Below are 21485 nucleotides of genomic sequence, written 5' to 3'. Positions count from 1 at the left end.
TTCTGAGTCGATATGAAAGCAGCTGACAGCATTAGATAAAGACGATTATAGCAAAGAATTTAATCAATAACCACTTTTATCTCAGCAACACACATTACACCTTTAAAAATTATTTGCACAAATGTTTATTCTTAGCTAGTCTTGGAGTAAATCAGACCAAGCTGTCTGAAGAGTCAGAAAAACACTAGAGGAGAAGTAGCAATTTTGAATGTCAAAAAAAATGCTGTGGTCAAGACTGAACAGTGAGTGTTTCCTTGATGATAGGATACCGCAAGATCAACACAAGCCACAATAATGTAATGTATTGCATCAATTCTGCATGCATCTGTATCTCATCTCTTAGGAGAAATTTCAAACTAAATCCAAGCACATAATTGATAAAATAGTAAAATAATGTTTCTGATGAAGAATAAATTATATAATTTAAGGAAAAAACCTGAATCTGTAATGACAAATGTTTCATAAAGTGTTTATTTCCACTCTGTATATATTAACGACTACAACATGTACTAGGAAGTTAAGGATTCTGTTTATTTTAAGAGGTGTTATGCTTGAAGAGACTGGAATAGTGATGGAAAGCCATGAAAGGATTGCTGTAAAAAATAACATTGCTTTATTAGGTAGCTAAAACAACAGATACTTTCCTTACACGTAGTACAATGAATGGGTATACTGTCTAAGGAACAGGTGTGTCTCTAAAGCAATCATGGCGCCCAAAGGAGAGGGTTCAAGCTGGCTAAAGGGCATTCTTAGTCTTTACCATGAGATTTTATAGACTACTGGTAGTTATTTCAGGGGGGACCTAAAATGGAATTATCATATTTACAGGAGAATTTTGTTGATTAGGAAGGGAGAAAATCAGGATATGAAAGTAACAGATTGTGCCAATCAGAATGTGTGTGTGTGTTTCTCTCCCAGGCAGCATGTATACATATATACACCAGAATTTTTGAGCTAGCAATAGTAGAGTCTGCAATCTTGATATTCTGTAGAGATTTATGTTTTTTGTGTTCTCCGATGGTATGAATGACTATTTAAAAAACTTTTAGCTGGCCCTCAATGAGCCAAGAGGAACAGAGGAAAGGTGTTATGATCTGGACTTGAGGAAGCACTTTAAAGAAAGTGCCTGCAGACTCTAAGAGCCTGGAGCAACGGCTGTGTCCATGACCTTGGGACTCAGAGAGAAATTCACCCTAGTGGAAGGAGATTCCAGGAGACAAGAAATACTTCCAACCAAGAATTTTCCTTTTAATCCTAAACATTGAAGAGTCTTAGTGATCATGAGTGTGTGTGTGTGATCATGAGTGTGTGTGTGCGTGCCCGTGTGTGTAAGTAAGATTGCCCATTTCCCTATAGCGTACCGTGTACTCACAGGGGATCATTTAAATGAACCAAATGCTACGTTCTCTAACTAAATAATTACTCATAAATTTTTTAAATATATTTTTAAAAGCACATATATCCCTTTGTATGAAGTTAGGATTATTAAACAAAATAAACCTAAGAAAAACATTGATGGCATTGGATGTTGTTATAATTTCAGGTCTTCTCTAAAATATATGCAAGAATTATTTTTTGATTTCTTTGTTTTTACTTGTACTTAAAAAAACTTGTGCTTTTTTTTAAATTGAGCTAAGCACGAGAGTTACTCTATTTTCTACTATCTCATTTAACCATCATTACAGCATCAGAAGTAGGTATTAGTTCATTTTTATACATTAGGAAACTGAAATCAGAAAAGAGTTAGTGACTTGTCGGAGCTAATTAAGGGGAGTAGCTTGCCTTCAAGTCATGGCCTGAAAGTTTCCTTGGCAGGCTAACTCTGCTTGTGCTTCTATGTAGCTCTGGCATTCAATTCCATGTTTGTCCTATCCTAAAATATTTATATTAGAAATTTCCTTTTATATTCTACACAAATTACTCTTACACTATTATTAAATTAGAAATAAAAATTATGATTGGAAGTCAAGATGGCGGCGTAGGCAGACTCTGAACTCACCTCCTCCCGTGGACACAGCCAATTTACAACTACTCGTGGAAAAATTACCCCTGAGACAGAACTGAAAACTGGATGAGAGGAACTCCTGCAACAACGGACAATCCTAACTGAGGTGGAAGAGGCAGAGACTCCCTTCTGGAGAGGAAAAACGCCGCCTGCACAAGCCGCCAGCTTCACGGCCGCCGGGAGCAGCTCACAGGTACGCAGCCTCCCTGGAGGCGCGGGGCCCTGAGCCGGGGAGCGCCCCCGCTGTGGGCATTTTGTGGACCCAGCACAATCGAGACCAGCGGCATAATATCTGACTGTGCCTGCTACTAAAACACTGGGGAGCACCCCCAGAAAAGCCGGTTCACAAAGAAACTAAAACCGGCTCTTAAAGAGCCCGCACGCAAACTCACCCGTCTCAGAAAACATCCTAAAATCACCAGAAAGAAAGGTGCAGAGTGCTGTGGTGAAAAGAGACTCACCTGATAGGCCTTGAGTGCATCTCGGTGAGGGGTGAGACCTCTCTAGGGACTGGGACATTGGCGGCGGCCATTGTTGTGGCCTGGTGTGGGCGTGCTGACACAGACGCCATTGGAGTTCTCCCTGAGGCCTGCCAGGGTCTGCCCCACCCGCTAGAGCACCGATTTAATCCAGCTCAGCCAGGGCAGGCAGCCCACCCTAGAGACTGGCCCCACCCAACAACAAGCCCTCAGGCAACTTGTGGGCCTGCATAGATTGGTGACTGGATTCTCTGCAGCCTGGCAACTGAGCCCACTTCACTGGGGCAGGGCATGCACAAGGAGCTGGTGGAGAGTGTGGGGCAGTGGTGGAGTGTGTGGGGCTCCTGCCATGGAGAGACTGGGTCCACTTCAGGAGGTTGGGGCACGCACATGAGGCAGGACTGTGTTGACTGTGTGTGTGGACCTGTGGGCGGCAGGGCTTGTCAGCTGCAGAAGACTTGTGCTTCTCAAAGACCCACATGGGGGTTTGCCCCGCCTTCCAAAGCCTGAAACAATTGGGTGCTTCCGTGCCTGAGCCCAGCCCCACCCAGCTGCAATCCTCAGAGAGCTGACAAGAGACTTAAAGGCTGGAGGCTTATAGCAATTGTAAGGCCCTGAGCCTAACAACCTGCCATGCTGGGGGCCTACTCACTTAAAAGAAATACTGCAACACAAATGTGGTATTAGAACTTGCAGCCAACTGTGCTGGGGCTCCCCACACCTAATAAAGAGACTGAAGGGCCCACAACAACTACAAGTAGCTGAGCATTACAACAGCTGACCAGGAGCATAACTCGGCCTCCCTGGGCACCTACAGGGAGAGCAAACAGGCCACAACAGAAGGACACACGTAGCCCACATAGGGGTCTCCCCTGGAACATTGAGAACTGAGGGAAGCACACTGCAGGCCTCCTAAGCCATCACTTACATAAGGTCACCTATCCAAGAGCAGGTGACGTAGCTGACTTACCTAATACGTAGATACAAGCACAGGGAAAGAGGCAAAATGAGGAGGCAAAAGAATACATTCCAAGTAAGGGAACAGGACAAAACTCCAGAAAAGGAACTAAGTGAAACAGAAATGAGCAACCTACCTGACAGAGAGTTCAAACTAAGAGTGTTAAGGATGCTCACTGATTTGGGGAGAAGAATAGATGAACTCAGTGAGAATGTCAACAAAGAAATGGAAGATATAAAAAAGAACCAATCAGAAATGAAGAATACAATACTGGAAATGAAAAATTCACTAGAAGGACTCAAAAGCAGAGTAGAGGATACAGAAGAATGGATCTGTGAGCTGGACGAAAGACTAGAAGAAATTACCCAAGCTGAACAGGTAAAAGAAAAAAGAATTAAAAAGAGTGAGGACAGTCTAAGGGACCTCTGGGACAACATCAAGCGCACTAACATCCGTGTTATAGGTGTCCCAGAAGGAGAAGAGCAAGACAAAGGGGCAGAGAATCTATTTCAAGAAATAATAGATGAAAACTTCCCTAACCTAAGGAAGGAAACAGACATCCAGGTACAGGAAGCACAGAGAGCCCCAAACAAGATAAACCCAAAGAGGCCCACACCAAGACACACCATAATCAAAATGTGCAGAATTAAAGATAAAGAGAGAATCCTAAAAGCCGCAAGAGAAAGTCAAGTTACATACAAAGGAAACCCCATAAGGCTATCAGCTGACTTCTCAGCAGAAACCTTACAGGCTAGAAGAGAATGGCACGATATATTTAAAGTGCTAAAAGGAAAAAACTTACAGCCAAGAATACTCTACCCAGCAAGGTTATCATTCAAAATGGAAGGAGAGATCAAAAATTTCCCAGACAAGCAAAAATTAAAGGAGTTTGTTAACAAGAAACCAGTGCTACAAGAAATGTTAAAGGGACAGATTTAAGGGGAAAAGAGAAAACCACAAATAGGAAAAATTATCTATTTCCATGATAAGAACGTAATGGATACAAATGCACAAAAAAGAGGTTAGATATGATATAAAAAACATAAAAGGAGGGAGGAGGGGAATTAAAGAGTAGAGCTTTCAGAGAGAGGTCAAACTAAAGAGACCATCAATTCTGTATAGAAAAGAAAAAAAAGTTAAAAAATGGCAGTAAGTACATACTTATCAATAGCTACTTTATACATCAATGGACTAAATGCTCCAATTAAAAGGCACAGGGTGGCTGATTGGATAAAAAAACAAGACCCATATATATGCTGCAAACAAGAGACACACTTCAGACCTAAAGACACTCACAAACTGAAAGTGAAGGGATGGAAAAGATACTCCACGCAAATGGCAATGAAAAGAAAGCTGGAGTAGCAGTACTCATATCAGACAAAATAGACTTTAAAACAAAAACTGTAAAAAGAGATAAAGAAGGGCATTACATAATGATGAAGGGAACATTCCAACAAGATGATATAACACTTGTAAATATCTACGCACCCAATGTAGGTGCACCTAAATATATAAAGCAATTATCAACAGACATAAAAACAGAAATAGACAGTAACACAATAATAGTAGGGGACTTTAACACTCCACTTACACCAACGGATAGATCATCCAAACACAAGATCAGTAAGGAAACATTGGCCTTAAACGACACACTAGAACAGATGGACCTAGTAGATATATACAGAGCATTCCATCCACAAACCGAAGAATACATGTTCTTTTCCAATTCACATGGAACATTCTCTAGGATTGATCACATATTAGGCCACAAAACGAGTCTCCATAAATTTAAGAAGACTGAAATAATACCAAGCATCTTTTCTGACCACAACGGTATGAAACTAGAAATCAACTATAGGAAGAAAATCAGAAAAGCCACAAATACATGGAGATTAAACAAAATGCTACTGAACAATGACTGGGTCAATGAAGAAATCAGAGAAGAAAGCAAAAAATACCTGGAGACAAATGAAAATGAAAATACAACATGCCAGAATTTGTGGGATACAGCAAAAGCGGTTCTAAGAGGGAAGTTTACAGCAATACAGGCCTATCTCAATAAACAAGAAAAATCTCAAATAAACAATCTAACAATGCACCTAAAGGAACTGGAAAAAGAAGAACAAAGCCAAAAATCAGTAGAATAAGGGAAATAATAAAAATCAGAGCAGAAATAAATGAAATAGAGACCAAAAAAACAATAGAAAAAATTAATAAAACCAAGAGCTGGTTCTTTGAAAAGATCAACAAAATTGACAAACCTTTAGCTAGACTCACCAAGAAAAAAAGAGAGAAGGCACAAATAAGTAAAATCAGAAATGAAAGAGGAGAAATTACAACAGACACCTCAGAAATACAAAAGATTATAAGAGAATACTGTGAAAAGCTATATGCCAACCAATTCGACTATCTGGAAGAAATGGATAAATTCTTAGAATCATCCAACCTTCCAAAATTGGATCAAGAAGAAGTAGAGAATTTGAATAGACCAATCACCAGTAAGGAGATCGAAACAGTAATCACAAACTTCCCCAAAAATAAAAGTCTAGGACCAGACGGCTTCCCTGGTGAATTCTACCACACATTCACAGAAGACTTAATACCTATTCTTCTCAAATTCTTCCAAAAAATTGAGGAGGGGGGGAAGCTCCCTAACTCATTCTACGAAGCCGACATTACCCTGATACCAAAACCAGACAAGGACAACACACAAAAAAAAGAAAATTACAGGCCAATATCATTGCTGAACATTGATGCAAAAATTCTCAACAAAATACTAGCAAATCGCATACAACAATACGTTAAAAAGATTATACACCTTGATCAAGTGGGATTTATTCCACGTATGCAGGGATGGTTTAACATTCGCAAATCAATCAACGTAATACACCAGATTAATAAAATGAAGAATAAAAATCACGTGATCATCTCAATAGATGCAGAGAAAGCATTTGACAAGATACAGCATCCATTTATGATAAAAACTCTGAATAAAATGGGTATAGAAGGAAGGTACCTCAACATAATAAAGGCCATATATGACAAACCCACAGCTAATATCATCCTCAGTGGTGAAAAACTGAAAGCTATCCCTCTAAGAACAGGAACCAGACAAGGATGCCCAGTGTCACCACTCCTATTTAACATAATACTGGAAGTCCTAGCCAGAGCAATCAGGCAAGAGAAAGAAATAAAAGGGATCCAAATTGGAAAGGAAGAAGTGAAACTGTCACTATTTGCAGATGACATGATTATATATATAGAAAACCCTAAAGAATCCACCAGAAAACTCTTAGAAGTAATAAACGAATATGGTAAAGTTGCAGGATACAAAATCAACATACAAAAATCAGTTGCATTTCTATACACTAACAACGAAGTAGCAGAAAGAGAAATTAAGAATACCATCCCATTTACAATTGGAAGAAAAAGAATAAAATACCTAGGCATAAACTTAACCAAAGAGGAGGTGAAAGATCTGTACACCGAAAACTATAAAACATTTCTGAAAGAAATTGAAGAAGACACAAAGAAATGGAAAGATATTTTGTGCTCTTGGATTGGAAGAATTAACATAGTTAAGATATCCATACTTCCTAAAGCAATCTATAGATTCAATGCAATCCCTATTAAAGTTCCAACAGCATTTTTCACAGAAATAGAGCAAAGAATCCTAAAATTTATGTGGAACAACAAAAGACCCCGAATAGCTAAAGGAATCCTGAGAAAAAAGAACAAAGCTGGAGGTATCACACTCCCTGATTTCAAAATATACTATAAAGCTATAGTAACCAAAACAGCATGGTACTGGCACAAAAACAGACACACAGATCAATGGAATAGAATCGAAAGCCCAGAAATAAACCCACTCATCTATGGACAGCTAATCTTTGACAAAGGAGCCAAGAACATACAATGGAGAAAAGAAAGTGTCTTCAACAAATGGTGTTGGGAATACTGGATAGCCACATGCAAAAATGAAAGTAGACCCTTACCTTACACCATACACAAAAATTAACTCCAAATGGATTAAAGACTTGAATGTAAGACCTGAAACTATGAAACTTCTAGAAGAAAACATAGGCAGTACGCTCTTCGACATCGGTCTTAGCAACATCTTTTCAAGCACCATGTCTGACCGGGCAAGAGAAACAATAGAAAAAATAAACAAATGGGACTACATCAAACTAAAAAGCTTCTGCACAGCAAAGGAAACCATCAACAAAACGAAAAGACAACCTAACAATTGGGAGAAAATATTTGCAAACCATACATCTGATAAAGGCTTAATCTCCAAAATATATAAAGAACTCATGCATCTCAATAACAAAAAAACTAACAACCCAATAAAAAAATGGGCAAATGACCTGAACAGACATTTCTTCAAAGAAGATATACAGATGGCCAACAGACACATGAAAAGATGTTCAAAATCATTAACTATCAGGGAAATGCAAATCAAAACTACAATGAGATATCACCTCACGCCCGTCAGAATGGCTATAATTAACAAGACAGGAAACAACATGTGTTGGAGAGGATGTGGAGAGAAGGGAACTCTCATACACTGCTGGTGGGAGTGCAAACTGGTGCAGCCACTATGGAAAACAGCATGGAGATTCCTCAAAAAATCAAGGATAGAACTACCACATGACCCAGCTATTCCAGTGTTGGGTATCTATCCAAAGAACTTGAAAACACCAATGCGTAAAGATATATGCACCCCTGTGTTCATTGCAGCGTTATTCACAATAGCCAAGACTTGGAAGCAACCTAAGTGCCCATCAAGGGACAAATGGATAAAGAAGCTGTGGTATATATACACAATGGAATACTACTCAGCCATAAGAAACAATGAAATCCAGCCATTTGTGACAACATGGATGGACATTGAGGGTATAATGCAAAGTGAAATAAGTCAGAGGGAGAAAGTCAAATACCGTATGATTTCCTTCATTAAGTAGCAGATAATAACAACAATAAACAAACACATAGAGACAGAGATTGGATTGGTGGTCACCAGAGGGGAAGGGGGGAGGGAGGAGGGTGAAAGGGATAATTCGGCACATGTGTGTGGTGATGGGTTGTAATTAGTATTTGGGTGGTGAACATGATGTAATCTATGCAGAAATAGAAGTATAATGATGTACACCTGAAGTTTATACAATGTTATAAACCAATGTTACTGCAATAAACAAAAAATTAAAAAAAAAAAGAAATAAAAATTATAATAAACCAAAGGAATACATTATCCATTTGGATGAAAACCATATACAACCCCAAATCTTTAAAGTAAAAGCATATAATTCACACTAAACAAGCTGCACAATACTTCCACCTGCAGGCCTAGTTTATTCACTTTTCCTTCATGTAGTACTTGACGAATGCTTATCAGTAAGAGTTTTTGCCTTCTTTTCTTAAACCGTGAAAGAGCAGCATCCTTTAAGCAGTGTGGTTATGGAGATTCTTTACTTAGCACAGCTCTCAGAAAACAAATCAGAGAGACGCCATCGAGAGTGTGGGAGAGGAACCGGAATACAAAAAGGGAGCTAGAAAAACAGCCGCAGCAACACCTTTGTGACTTTCTGAAAACTATCAACATAGGCAATGTTTTGTGCACATATATGTTCATCATAAGTGAGCGGCGGAAATTTGTTTTTTTCAGTTAGCGATAAACAAAATATCATGCTTTTTAATGGGCTACAAGACAGTGATGGTTGTTACAACATTATTAGTAATAAAATTATTATCATCGAGTGCTATCTTGGTGCACTTACGCCTGTGCTATCTAATTTATAAACCATAGATAATTCCAGAATTTCTTTTTAATTGTTAGTGTCAAGCTTCACCAACATACCTCCATCTTTTCAAAAATAACAGCTATCAAAAATTAGCAACACTGAAAAGTTTCTGTTTTCATGCTACTAGATCATCTGTTGATGATGATTATTTTTAAAAATGAGAAAAAGGAGCTCACTACATTACTCTGATTTCATTATTTAGAGGTGCTACTCAAGAACATGCAGCATAAATTCTTAAGAGACATCAGAAATGCCTGTTAAATTAGAGATCAGTGTAGTAAGTAAACAGTGTGTGTCACATCAACCTCCATTTTGTTATAATCTGAGATTTCAAACACTGTACTTTCTGGTTTGTAGTGTGCTATGGACTGAATTGGGTTCCCCCCAAATTCATATATTGAAGCCCCAACCCACAAGGTGATGGTATTTAGATATGGAGTCTTTGGGAATAATTAAGTTTAGATGAGGTCATGAGGGTGTGGGCCTCAAAATGGGATTAGTGCCCTTATAAGAAAAGACGTGAGAGACCTTGTTCTCTTTCTCTCTCTCAGCCGTGCGGGGCACAGCAAGAAGGCAGCTGTCTGCAAGCCAAAAAGAGGGTCCCACAGGACACCCACCCTGCTGGTACCTTAGTCTTGGGCTTCCAGTCCCCAGAACTGTGAGAAATTAATTCCTGTTGTTCAAGCCACTCAGGCTACAGTATTTTATTAAGGCAGCCTGAGCTAAGACATACTATTAGCCAAATTCCCTAACATATAGTGATAAATAACATGATAAACGAAATTTGTTAATTTAGACTCTAAATCTATAACAACTCTCAAAGAAGAAAATGGAGGAATGTTGTACCTTCAAAACCTTATATAATGAGTCAACTTTGTTATTTATTTAGATAAATGGTAATGCACAGAGCGAGACATCAGGAGACCTGGGTTGTACCTTAGTATTTTCTCTAGTTGCTATGCAATTTTGGGAAAGTCTCTTAACAACTGATCAGATTGGTCAGTTTACTTTTCTTTAAAAAGGACTGTTCTGAAACATTTCTGAGGGCCTTTCCACTTTCAAAGTTCTACCACTCTTAGTGCCCTTTAAAATGAAGGAAGGCAACTCACACTTACCATTCTGTTCCCGCTGCACTCCTGCCGCCAGGAGATCGGGCTCCCCAAGGCTGATGTCGTTCAGCCTGGTCCCCAGACACTCCATGCAGAGATGTTTGCACCACTCCTCCGCCTCCAGCTCTGAAAAGGAGCACAGAGCATCTAAGTCAGGCCATGCTGCACAGGAATGATGGAGGAGGGACGCCTCCTAAACATTCTCCCAGGTAACTGGTAAAAGTTAAACATCTGCCTTAAAACCAAAAACTATAGTCAAGAAGTGAAAAAAAAAATCCCAACAATTATTTCTGATGGCTTGACATTATAACATTATATTTAAAGTGATTTTAAGTTATTCCAATTTACTTTATCTTATTTACAAATAATAATCTGAGAATATTTGTTTACTATCTAGTGTATTTTAGATTGATTTAATTTTTGAAGGGAAATTACTAAGAAAAATTAATTAAATATGAAATAAAAATATATAAATGAATAGTTGAAAAATGTCAGACTAGATTAAACAAATGAATGTTTTCCTGAGCGTGACTTAGATGTGTGTGGGTTGAAGGTCTGATCCCCAAGTCATTCTGAATTGCAGTGGATCATAAATCAGCAAGAGAATGTGATAACTTTTCTTCCATAAACATTAAAAGTGGGCTTTCTTTCTTTATAAAAAAATTTAAGATAGGATATTAAAAGTAACTTTCCCTTTTAGAAAACTCTAATTATCTAAGAAATTGATTAGATCATTCTCTTTTTACTTTCATTACCTTCCAAATTCCTTATATTCACAAGTTGTTTTCTGCTTGAAACAAGAGAACATCTCACACCTGCACAGAATCTTGTAGTGTCTATGCTTTCACAAACATGAATGAATTTGATTCTAATAAAGCCCTGTGTGGGTGAGGTGGCTAAGGGCCAGGGTCTCATGTCATATCATTGGTCAGCACCAAGACCAAGTTGGAACCCAGGTCTTCCAGCTATTTTAATATGCAGAGATCTGAAAAAGAATGAGGTTGAAAATTTTGGGCCAAGCCACCCCAAAATTTCTGCACAGAAATTGGATAAGAACTTTCTATTAACACCTGCCCAGAGAAACTTCTGACTCTTCCCTGAAGCATAAATCTGCACCAGAACATTTTAACATAGATTTCCTTCCAATTTGTTGTTACTCTCTGGATGACATTCCAGCCTTTGCCTTGACATTTTAAACTCCCCAGAAAAAGTGATTTCTGTGACAGGTCTTCTTGACTCCAGGGATTTGAATACCAACTGCTCTGCCCAACGGTCAGCACCCTCAGACGTGGGTAATGGTTCCTTCCTGCGCTCAGTCACACTGCCTTAGCAACAAAAATCAATGAGATGTCAAGCCAGATTTGTCATTATTTTTAGCTTTATCAAGACCATAAAATATTGTTAGAAAGTAAAGAAAAAGAGCATGCAGTCTCCTACAGGGGACTATGCTAATGAAAATAATAGTTCCCATGTTCTAAGGTATTTTCTTTACAAAAGGTTGTTATTGTTAGTGCCGTAGTGGAGTCCCACTCCTAGCGATCCTGTGGACAGCAGAGCGGAACCCTGCCCGATCTTTTGGCACCATCCTCTCCCTCTCAGGTGCTGTATCAGATAATGGTCCACTGCTGGTCATAGGGTTTTCATGGCCAATTTTTTCGGAAGTAGGTGACCAGGTCTAGGCTGGAAGCTCCGCTGACCTGTCCACCACGGGTGACCCTGCTGGTATCTGAAATACCAGTGGCGTAGCTTTCAGCATCACAGCAACATGCAGCTGCCACAGATGACAACTAACAGACAGGTGGTGTGGTTCCCTGACCCGGAAACAAACCTGGGTGAGAGTGCCGAATCTTCACCACTAGACCACCAAGGCTAGCTTTACAAAAGCTACAGTTTGCCTACTTCTAGAACCATCCTCTCAGTAGTGCGAGACACACCATCTACGTAAGTCAAGGAGAAAGTAGATTCTCACATGAGCCTGGCCCCTCGCTCGGGTGGAGTCAGAGGCTGGGTCTGGCTGCTTAGGCATGTCCTCAGGAACCTAGAAAATAATCCTTTCTAATCACAAGGCCACTAATATAATAAAGGGGCACTTGCCGAGGCTCATAGCTTCCTCAAAAAAAATCTGTTTTCTTCTAGGGAGGGAATGCTAGCCTTCACAGATAAACTTTACAGGAGCAACAACAGCATACATTGAAAATAATTTTCATCAGATACATGAGTTTTGATTTATAAAATTTATAAAAGTTTTGAAAGCTTTTCTAACAACAAATCAAAATCTGAAGCCAATTTCCATGCTGTGTCTCTAGAAATCCTTGACATTTCTGCTAAGGGAGATAATACATTTTTCTTTTTACATTTTAATGTTTTGAATATTTCTTAACACTCTACAATTTAAAATTATCAGTAAAAGCACATACAATTAACATCTCATCTGCATGACTCTACCTGATACTATTTCCAATACTCCATAGATGGAGATGAGAATATCTAATATGCTGTTTGAAGTAAAAATAAGAATGTTAAATATGACAAAGCACCTTTGTGCCAATGTTCTCTTTAAATACTAAGTGAGTGCATGCCCAGAGGTTGAAGAAATATGTCACTCACTCCTGCTAACTCTTGTCCTAGGATTTAAGGAGACAAAGAAAACAAGACTGCAATACAGGGCTTCTAGGAAGCTGGAGCCACCCTCCCTTCAAGTAGAACTCAATGTGGCCTTTCTGTAAAGACCAGAGCCAGGGAGGTCTCCCATCACAGCAAGGAGAGGTGTTGGTGGGCTTCCACCAGCAGGTAACGATGTCTTTTGCAGCCAGTCCTAAGAATCGCAGTGCTTCCGCATTTTAATAGTGCAGTAGCATATGAGAATAGAAATAGCAACAGTAATAAAAATAGAGTAGATATAGTCTACTCTATTACATTCAAGACTGAGCTGTAAGCTACATCAGAAAGAGAGAGAGAGGGAGAGAAATATCCCTGCAATTCAGGTATCATCAAGGCTTCATTTCTTTTTTAATAAACATTTACTGTGAACTCACTATAAGCCAGGCATTGTGCCGGGAAGTTATAGGAAAAACACACAGCTTCTGTTGTCGACGATCTTAGAGTCCAGTGGGGCGGGCAGGTGACTTTGGTCTGTGGTGCCCTGGAGGGCTGCTGGCTGAGCCTGCAGGAACTGGGGAGCCCTGGCACGGGCTGAGCAGCATGGGAGGAATCTGACCACAGCCCTGCAGGACAAGCCGGAAGAAAGTGAGGGTGTGTGTGTGTGTGTGTGTGTGTGTCTGTGTGTGAGAATATGAATCCATGTGTGTGTGTGTGACAGCGTGTGTTAGTGTGAGAGTATTTGTGGGTATGTGTCTGTGAGTGAATGAGTCAGTGTGTATAGGAGTGTGTGTTAGTGTGTGAAGTCATTTGTGTGTGTGTGTTAGTGTATCAGTGAGTGTATGTATGTGTGTGATATGTGTGTGTGTCAGTGTGCATGAGCGTGTGAGGGTATTGTGAGAGTATGTGTGTGACTGTGTGTATGTCTGTGTGTGAGAATGTGAATCCATGTGTGTGTTAGTGTGAGAGTATTTGTGGGTATGTGTCTGTGAGTGAATGTGTCGGTGTGTATATGAGTGTGTCTTAGTGTGTGAAGTCATTTGTGTGAGTGTGTGTCTGTGTGTTAGTGTATCAGTGAGCGTATGTATGTGTGTGATATGTGTGTGTCAGTGTGCATGAGCGTGTGAGGGTATTGTGAGAGTATGTGTGTGAGTGTGTGTGTGTCTGTGTGAGTGTGTTGGAGGACCAGGCTGGACTGAGGAGGGTGGCTAGGGCCTGAGATGGAAAGGCATGTCCAGGGTAGTGACAGTGACATCCTGTGAACAGCTAGGGATGGCCCTGAGTTCATGTAGTGACATCTGAGAAACAGTCAGCACTCTGTCCATTCTCTTCATGGTTTTGTAGGATTTAGTTCAATTAGACCAGCCCCAAACCTTCATCTCAGCACCGTTAACTTTTGTAGTCTGCAAACTTGATCTAACAGTTTTGCTGCAAATAAGCTGAATTTGTTTGAGGATTACACAAGGCTTTGTGTTTTTAAACGTGTTTTTGATAGTCACCTTTCAAATAATTATAGCTCTGCTTTCTCTTTGTTCTTTCTTAGGCAAACTCTATGCATTGAAGTCCTTTATTCTTTTACTGCATGTTAATTTATTTTGTCCCATCCTTATTTAACCAGTGTTTTTCTCTGAATTATCTCCCATCTTTCACCTTTCCTATTTTATTTTTACAGGACTGAGGAGATTAAATACAAATGCCATCATCTGAGCTATTGCATTTTTAAATATTTATGTTCCCATAGACTCAGTGTCTTTTGTCTTTTATCTTTCAAAATTCCACCCTAGTCTACAAATAGTGTGTAAATAATTAAAATTCTTTATGGAGGAATAAAGGAATAAAAATGTTCTACAACATTTTCTGTTTTTCTCTTCATGGTGGAAGTGCTTTTTCATTAAGATGTCTTTTTTGGATAACCTGCAGCTATGCTCGAATTGTTAATTTAGGTAAATAACTTTTTCTCTAGAACAGAAACCCAAATAATATTTTCATTCTGTATAGGATTAGCTAAATGAAGAAATTCGGTTAACTTCCAAAAGAAAAACTGAAAGGTGTTAGGGAATAACAAGACAAATGTAGAAGAGAGACTAAACTAATTGAGTGAATTATGAGACAAATGGGTTTATTGATTGTAGGGAAAATGATGATCAAGGATAGTGCAAAATAGAAATGCAGTCTAAGATGGGTGCCTCCTCCCTGAGTTTCCTTCCATCTCTTTACAGAATTCTGGGGAGAGAATGGCTATATCCCTTTGAATCACAAGAGGTCTTTACATAGCAGACCCTTAATCAATGCCTATTGAATAAGTGATTAAATTCAAGCTTTATTACTTTCACTAAATTTAGGTCTTAGGATAATGACATAAAAGTTAAATGATCCAAAATGAGCTATATTTGAAAACAGTGAAAAAATTTTCATCACATATACAGAAAATAGGCTATCAGCTCAAATCATACAGCAGAATTAAAAATAGCACTGAATCAGTTTCATGTTAATTTATCGTTAAGATACAGGTAAGATTAGTTTTGTGTGGAAATAATAAATTATTTTATTTAGTCTTCATTGGATTTGGCGTTTTAAAAATAATCTTGGGAAAGTGTAGGTAAATTAGTCCTGCTTTGTCTTCAGCACAACCAGTAATTCTTAAGTATATCTAACTCTTTCTTATCTTCTGTGCTGATTTGCTATGATTTGGTGATAAATGTTGTTTTCATATTTATTAAAGTCTTCTTAAATACATGCTTTGCTGGAAAGGAAAGAAAATGTCTCCCCATGCAAACTATTGCTTAAAGAATACAAAGATCTCTCACTGTCATTTGAAATTTATAGAGCTATTAAAATACACATTGACAATGCTTTTCATTCTTGAAAACTGGCACCTCCTTGTTACTTAACTGGCCTTGTTGGTATTTTATGGACTTTCTTTTTCTCTTTTTCTGTAATAGGAAGACAAGAAGCCACTTAAAACCTGAACATTTGCTTCAGCAAAGATGGAAGAATGTGTCTGTTCAGCTCATAGGCAAGAGCCTTATCTGTTGAAGTCAGATTGGAAGGATTGATCAGTTTTGAAACAGGGAACTTCTAGTTTTCTTTTCTAAGCAGGAAGGATGTTTGTTTCCTCTCCCTGAAGTGCCCTCACGTGCTCCTGTCCACATTCCTTCACACCTGATAATCCTTTAACACTTGTTTCAAATATATCTTCTCAGTTTAGCCTCTTCAGACCCATGTTTGGATTTGACATCTTGCCTCTATATTTCTGCAGCACTCTGTACATTTATCATAGTCCCTATATATCACTGAGTTATTTGTCTACCCTTCTCAACTAATATATTTGAGATATTGGAGTGTGGGAGACATTGATTTAGCCACTCTAGAGCCTAGTATAGCACCTGGATATGGAAACTAATAAATAAATATGGGATGAGTAAGTAGATGTGATTTGCAGTTAATTCCCAGAAATTTAAGACATGTTCTAGAACCAAATGCAGATAATTTGGGAAGCAGCCACTTGCTGGATGTTTTGAAGTCTCTGTTCATCCCCATTTAAGTGGAGATTATAACTTTTGCTATTCACAGCTGGCTTATCTAGATAAAAGAGATCATTGGTTAGGAAGGGGAAGGGAGAAATGCCAAATATGGTTCTCTACTGAATTTCAGTAGTTCTAAAATATCTCCCATTCAAAAGGTTTCTTATTTTATTAAGCTGTCTTTTTCTTTTAACCTCATTAGTGGTATTTATGCCAAAATGGAAGTCATGTATAAATTCCCTTTGATTCTATATGTGATAAACTCTTGACCAAATTTTTATTTTCTCTAGAGATATGGCAATGAAATCTTAGAAAAGGTCAATGGAAAGGCCAAGGAAATGATTTACTACTTACCTTTCTTCCATAAGAAATTACTCACATAATCATAATTATTTTCCTTAATTTAACAGAAGGTTGATACATCAAATTTTTGGATTCAGTGTAGAACGCCTTATTCTGCTACTTCTCTCTTTTTTGAACTACAGGAGTAGGGTTAGGCTTTCATATGTGGCCAAAGAGAAAACTGCGCCTCCTATCCTCCAAAGTAACAAATCACAAGTAGCAGCAAATGACAGAACCATCAAATGTGCTGTTCGTTAGCCTGATGAGAATTTGTTGCAAAATGCTTTAATATGGAGGTTAGTAAGTGACACCAGAGCTTAAAACAATTCAGAGAAAATCAAAAAGAACACAAATCCACACTTATAAATCGTCTGAAAATGATGGCATAATGTGTGTGTCATGGAGATGGAAACAGGATGTTAAAACATCACAAGAAAGCAAGATTAAAAAGGATCCTTTGCAACTACACTGAAGCCCAGATGGAGAATGAGTGCATTTCTGTGATGGAAAGGTGGCATCAGGAATATCTTCCAATCTGTGGAATTCTTAATAGATACCAACATAATATTTGATGTACACATTGTAAGTTGCGTGCAAAAACAATTATGAAGCAGGGAACTCGTTGAGGAAGAGGTGCTGTCAAGAGCTTTCATCTCAGTCATGTTCTCATAAGGCCTAAAAGCAATTCCTTTCTATGCAGCAATGATGAGGTGCTTGGCAGTGGGAAGGGGAACATGAAAGAGGAGAGCTATTTGTTGGACTATGAAAATGCTGTAAGTGCTGTAGTTATCTAAGACTAAGTCTAAACTCATACAGAGTTCTAACGCTGTTTCTCTATACATAGCCATATTTATTACAAAAACATTTGGACAATAGCTCCTACTGAGTATGGAATTGAATTTGGCCAATAACCCCAATAAGCCTGGGAGTGTATTTATCCCCAGAGTTTCCAGAATGGAATATAGCCTTGCCAACACCTTAATTTTTGCCTGGTGAGACTAGTGTTGGACTTCTGTCCTTCAGAACTGTTAGACAATAAATTTGTGTTGTTTTAAGCTGCTATGTGTGATAATTTGTTACGTCAGCAACTGAACACCAACCCAAATACAAAGGCCACATAGTCTATTCCTCTCTACTAGGAAAACCTCGAAGCAAGCAAATTAATTTAATGGGACGTGATCCATGAAAAAATTATATATATGGAACATGATGTGATTAAATCTGCTTGAAGCTTGAGAAACAAAATAATCAGGGAGGATTTAAAAGAAGATTTCCTGATTATTAACATTGGGGTGGGAAAGTCTCAAGATAGAGAATGCAGAAATGCCAGAGCTAATCCAGAAAAACAGCAGGGGAGACAGAGGAGGGATGCTGGCAAAGGGGACTGAGGGAGAGTTGGGGCAATCACCTTGAATCTTAAAATACTGAGAAAGGACGGGGTAGATGGGTACATATTCCGTAGAGAAGTGATGTGAAAGGATGCATGAGGTAAACAAAAACAAGCAGGTGTCATAGAAAGAGCAACTGTGATTTAAGGGGACACACTGGGTTTAGAAGGGCAAGACTGATTTTCAGGCACGTCTTCCACTTTCATAGCTTCTGAGAAAGAAAAAAGGCAAAAAGGAAGGAAGAAGTACCCTTCAGCAACTGGGTAACGGAGGAAAAGAGAAGAAAAAACAGAAAATTTAGGGTCCTGTAAGACAGAAGGGTGCCACAATATCGGAGAACTCCCAATCCCTCCCCCGTCACTGAAGCAAACAAACAACACCCTTGCTACACTCCCTGGACCTTGTTAAACTGAAAGAAAAGGGTAGAATAAAGCTAAGACTCTTAAAAACAGCCCAATCATAAGAATCAGCAAGGGAAATAAAAGTCCATAGAGAACTACTGCAGAAATTTAAGACATGAAAATTCATACAAATTCAAATCAATTTGGGAAAATCACCTCTTACCTCATCATACTCCCCCAAAATGATAACACAAAGCAGAAGAAAATTGTTAAGTGTACACTCCAGAAATAACTGAATATATTCAAACAAGCATTTGTGGATATGAAAAATCAGCTTGAATTAGAAATTCAAAATCTAAGACTAGAAATGAACAAAAAAATGAGAGAAATGAAGAGTGGAATGAATCTAGGAAAGAAGTGGAAGAAAAATACAAAATTAACTCAGAAATGAAAAATAAATTACAAGGTGCGGTTGGGGGAGGTCATCAAGAAGATATGACTGCCAGTTGACCTTCCAGCTGGACCTGGGCGATTGGAGGCTCGCCCTCGTCCTTGGAATGTTCATTCTCCTTGCTCTCCCTGTTCCAAGAAGTTGCTCCAAGGATACAGCCTTGAGATAGTAATGTGTTGTTGAGACTATCTGGACTGAGTATGTGACTGAACCCAGTTAAGGCCTCTCTATACACTTTTAAGATTCTGGCGGGTCAGTGCAGAGATCTACTTGTCTTGCGGCCACCCAAGACAAGCCTCTATGTAAGTTCCCTTGCTTATTAAACTTGCCACCTACCAGTCTGGAGTGGGCTGCCTCTTTCTTTCATCTCTCCCTGCCCTCTGTGTAAGGGGGCTAGTTTTAGATTACACCAGGGAACTCCCGGGGAGGTTGCATAGCTCCAAGTGCTTAAGGAAGAATAGACTAAAATGATAACTTGACCAAAGTTTTCAATGACTCAAGTGAGGCATTGACCAAAGTAAGAGAATAAAACTGTCATAAAGAAGTAGAAAGAGTCAGAGTGACGCAGTGGAAATGGATAACAGGCAGAGGGGTAATTGTAGCTTGGACCAATGTATGAGAGAGTGGGCCTGGTGGTGAGGAGCCCCGTTTAGTTTTAGGATATATTCATGAGAACTCATGATATTTGCAAGTTTGCAATATTTGCAAGTTTGCAATATTTGCAATATCTGGAGTATGAGGGAAAGAGAGAAATTAACGATGAATACAAAGTTTTTTGCCTGTGCAACTGGGAGAATGGAATCATCTTCTCGTGAAATGGTGAAGACTGTGGGAGGAGCAGATTTGGAAGAAAATAAGAGCTCAGTTTTAGAAATAAATTTTAGATGCTCATTAGATACAAAAGTGGATAGATGAGTAGGCAGTTGGATATATGAGCAGAGGTGTTCAGAACAGAGGTTCAGATCAAACTTGTAAATGTGGGGTCAATAGTGTACAGAGATCATTTAAAGCCATGTATCCATGTGCGATCACCAACTAATTTAAGTAGATAGAAAAGAGAAGACATTTAAGAGCTAAGACCAGGGACTCTCCCACTATTGGAGATGTGGGCAAAGAGGAGGAAAGGAGGCTTAGAAGTAACAGACATTTGAGGAAGAAGAAACTAAAAAGACTGTAATATGCTGGAAGCCAAGGACAAAAGTGTTTCAAGGAGGAGAGCATGACTTCATTTTATTGTTTTTTTCCAGCTTTACTGCAGTATAATTGACAAAAATATTGTAATATATATATAAAGTAAACAATGCAATGATTTGATATATATATACATTGTGAAAGGATTCCCACAAACGAGTTAATTAAACATCCATCATCTTACATATTTAACTGTTTTTTTTTTTTTTTAAATAGTGAGAACACAAGTTCTACTCCGTTAGCCAATTTCAATTATACATTATGGTATTATCAACCATAGCTACCATATTGTATATTAGATCCTCAGAACTTATTCATCCCATAACTAAAACTTTGTACCCTTTTACCAACCTCATTTCTCCCACCCCCCAGCCCCTGGAAACCACCATACTCCTCTCTGTTTTTATGAGTTTTACTTTTTTTTTAATTCCACATATGAGTATTTGTCTTTCTCTGTCTGGCTTATTTCATTTACCATAATGCCCTCAGGGTCCATCCATGTTGTCACAAATGGCAAGATTTCCTTCTTTTTTAAGGCTGAGTAATATTCCATTTTGTGTGTGTGTGTGTGTGTGTGTGTGTGTGTGTGTATCGCATTTTCTTAATCCATTCATCTGTTGATAGACACTTATGTTTTTTCCATACCTTGGCTATTTTGAATAATGCTGCAATGAACATGGGAGTACAGATATCTCTTTGAGATAATGATTTCTTTTTCTTTAGATATATAGCCAGAAGTGGGATTGCTGGATCATATGGTGGTTATATTTTTAATTTCTTGAGGAACCTCCATCCTGTTTTCCATAGTAGCTGTACCAGTTTACATTCCCAAAAAACAGTCTACAAGGGCTTCCTTTTTCTCCACATCTTGGTCAGCATTTGTTATCTCTTGCCTATTGCATATATGGTCAATTAATTTTCTACAAGGATGCCAAAAATATACAATGGGGAAAAGGTAGTCTTTTCAGTATATGGTGTTGGGAAAACTAGATATCCACATGCAAAAGAATGAAACTGGATCACTGTCTTACACTGTACACAAAACTCAACTCAAAATGGATGCAAGATTCGAGTGTGAGACCTGAAACCATAAAACTCCTAGAAGAAAATATAGAGAGTAAGCTCCTTGACATCAGTCTTGACAATGATTTTTTTGATTTGACACCAATAGCACAGGCAATAAAACAAAAATAAACAAGGGGAATTACATCAAACTAAAATGCTTCTGCACAGCAAAAGAAACCATCAACAAATGAAAAGGCAACCTACAGCACGGCAGGAAATATTTGCAAACCACA

General features: G+C 38.6%; 1 protein-coding gene across 1 annotated transcript in view; it reads right to left on the bottom strand.

Annotated features, from left to right (window-relative positions):
• Positions 1-21485, bottom strand: part of DOK6 (docking protein 6) — a 388935-nt gene that overhangs the window by 157735 nt on the left and 209715 nt on the right. The window contains exon 4 of the mRNA XM_058557284.1: positions 10359-10478. Coding sequence (XP_058413267.1) covers positions 10359-10478 — 120 coding nt within the window. The remainder of the gene's footprint in view (positions 1-10358; positions 10479-21485) is intronic.

Source organism: Diceros bicornis, chromosome 16, assembly GCF_020826845.1.
Source record: "Diceros bicornis minor isolate mBicDic1 chromosome 16, mDicBic1.mat.cur, whole genome shotgun sequence".
In the NCBI taxonomy this organism is placed as follows: domain Eukaryota; kingdom Metazoa; phylum Chordata; class Mammalia; order Perissodactyla; family Rhinocerotidae; genus Diceros; species Diceros bicornis.
The sequence above is the reverse complement of the archived record's forward strand: the minus strand, read 5'-3'. Positions and strand labels throughout refer to the sequence as shown.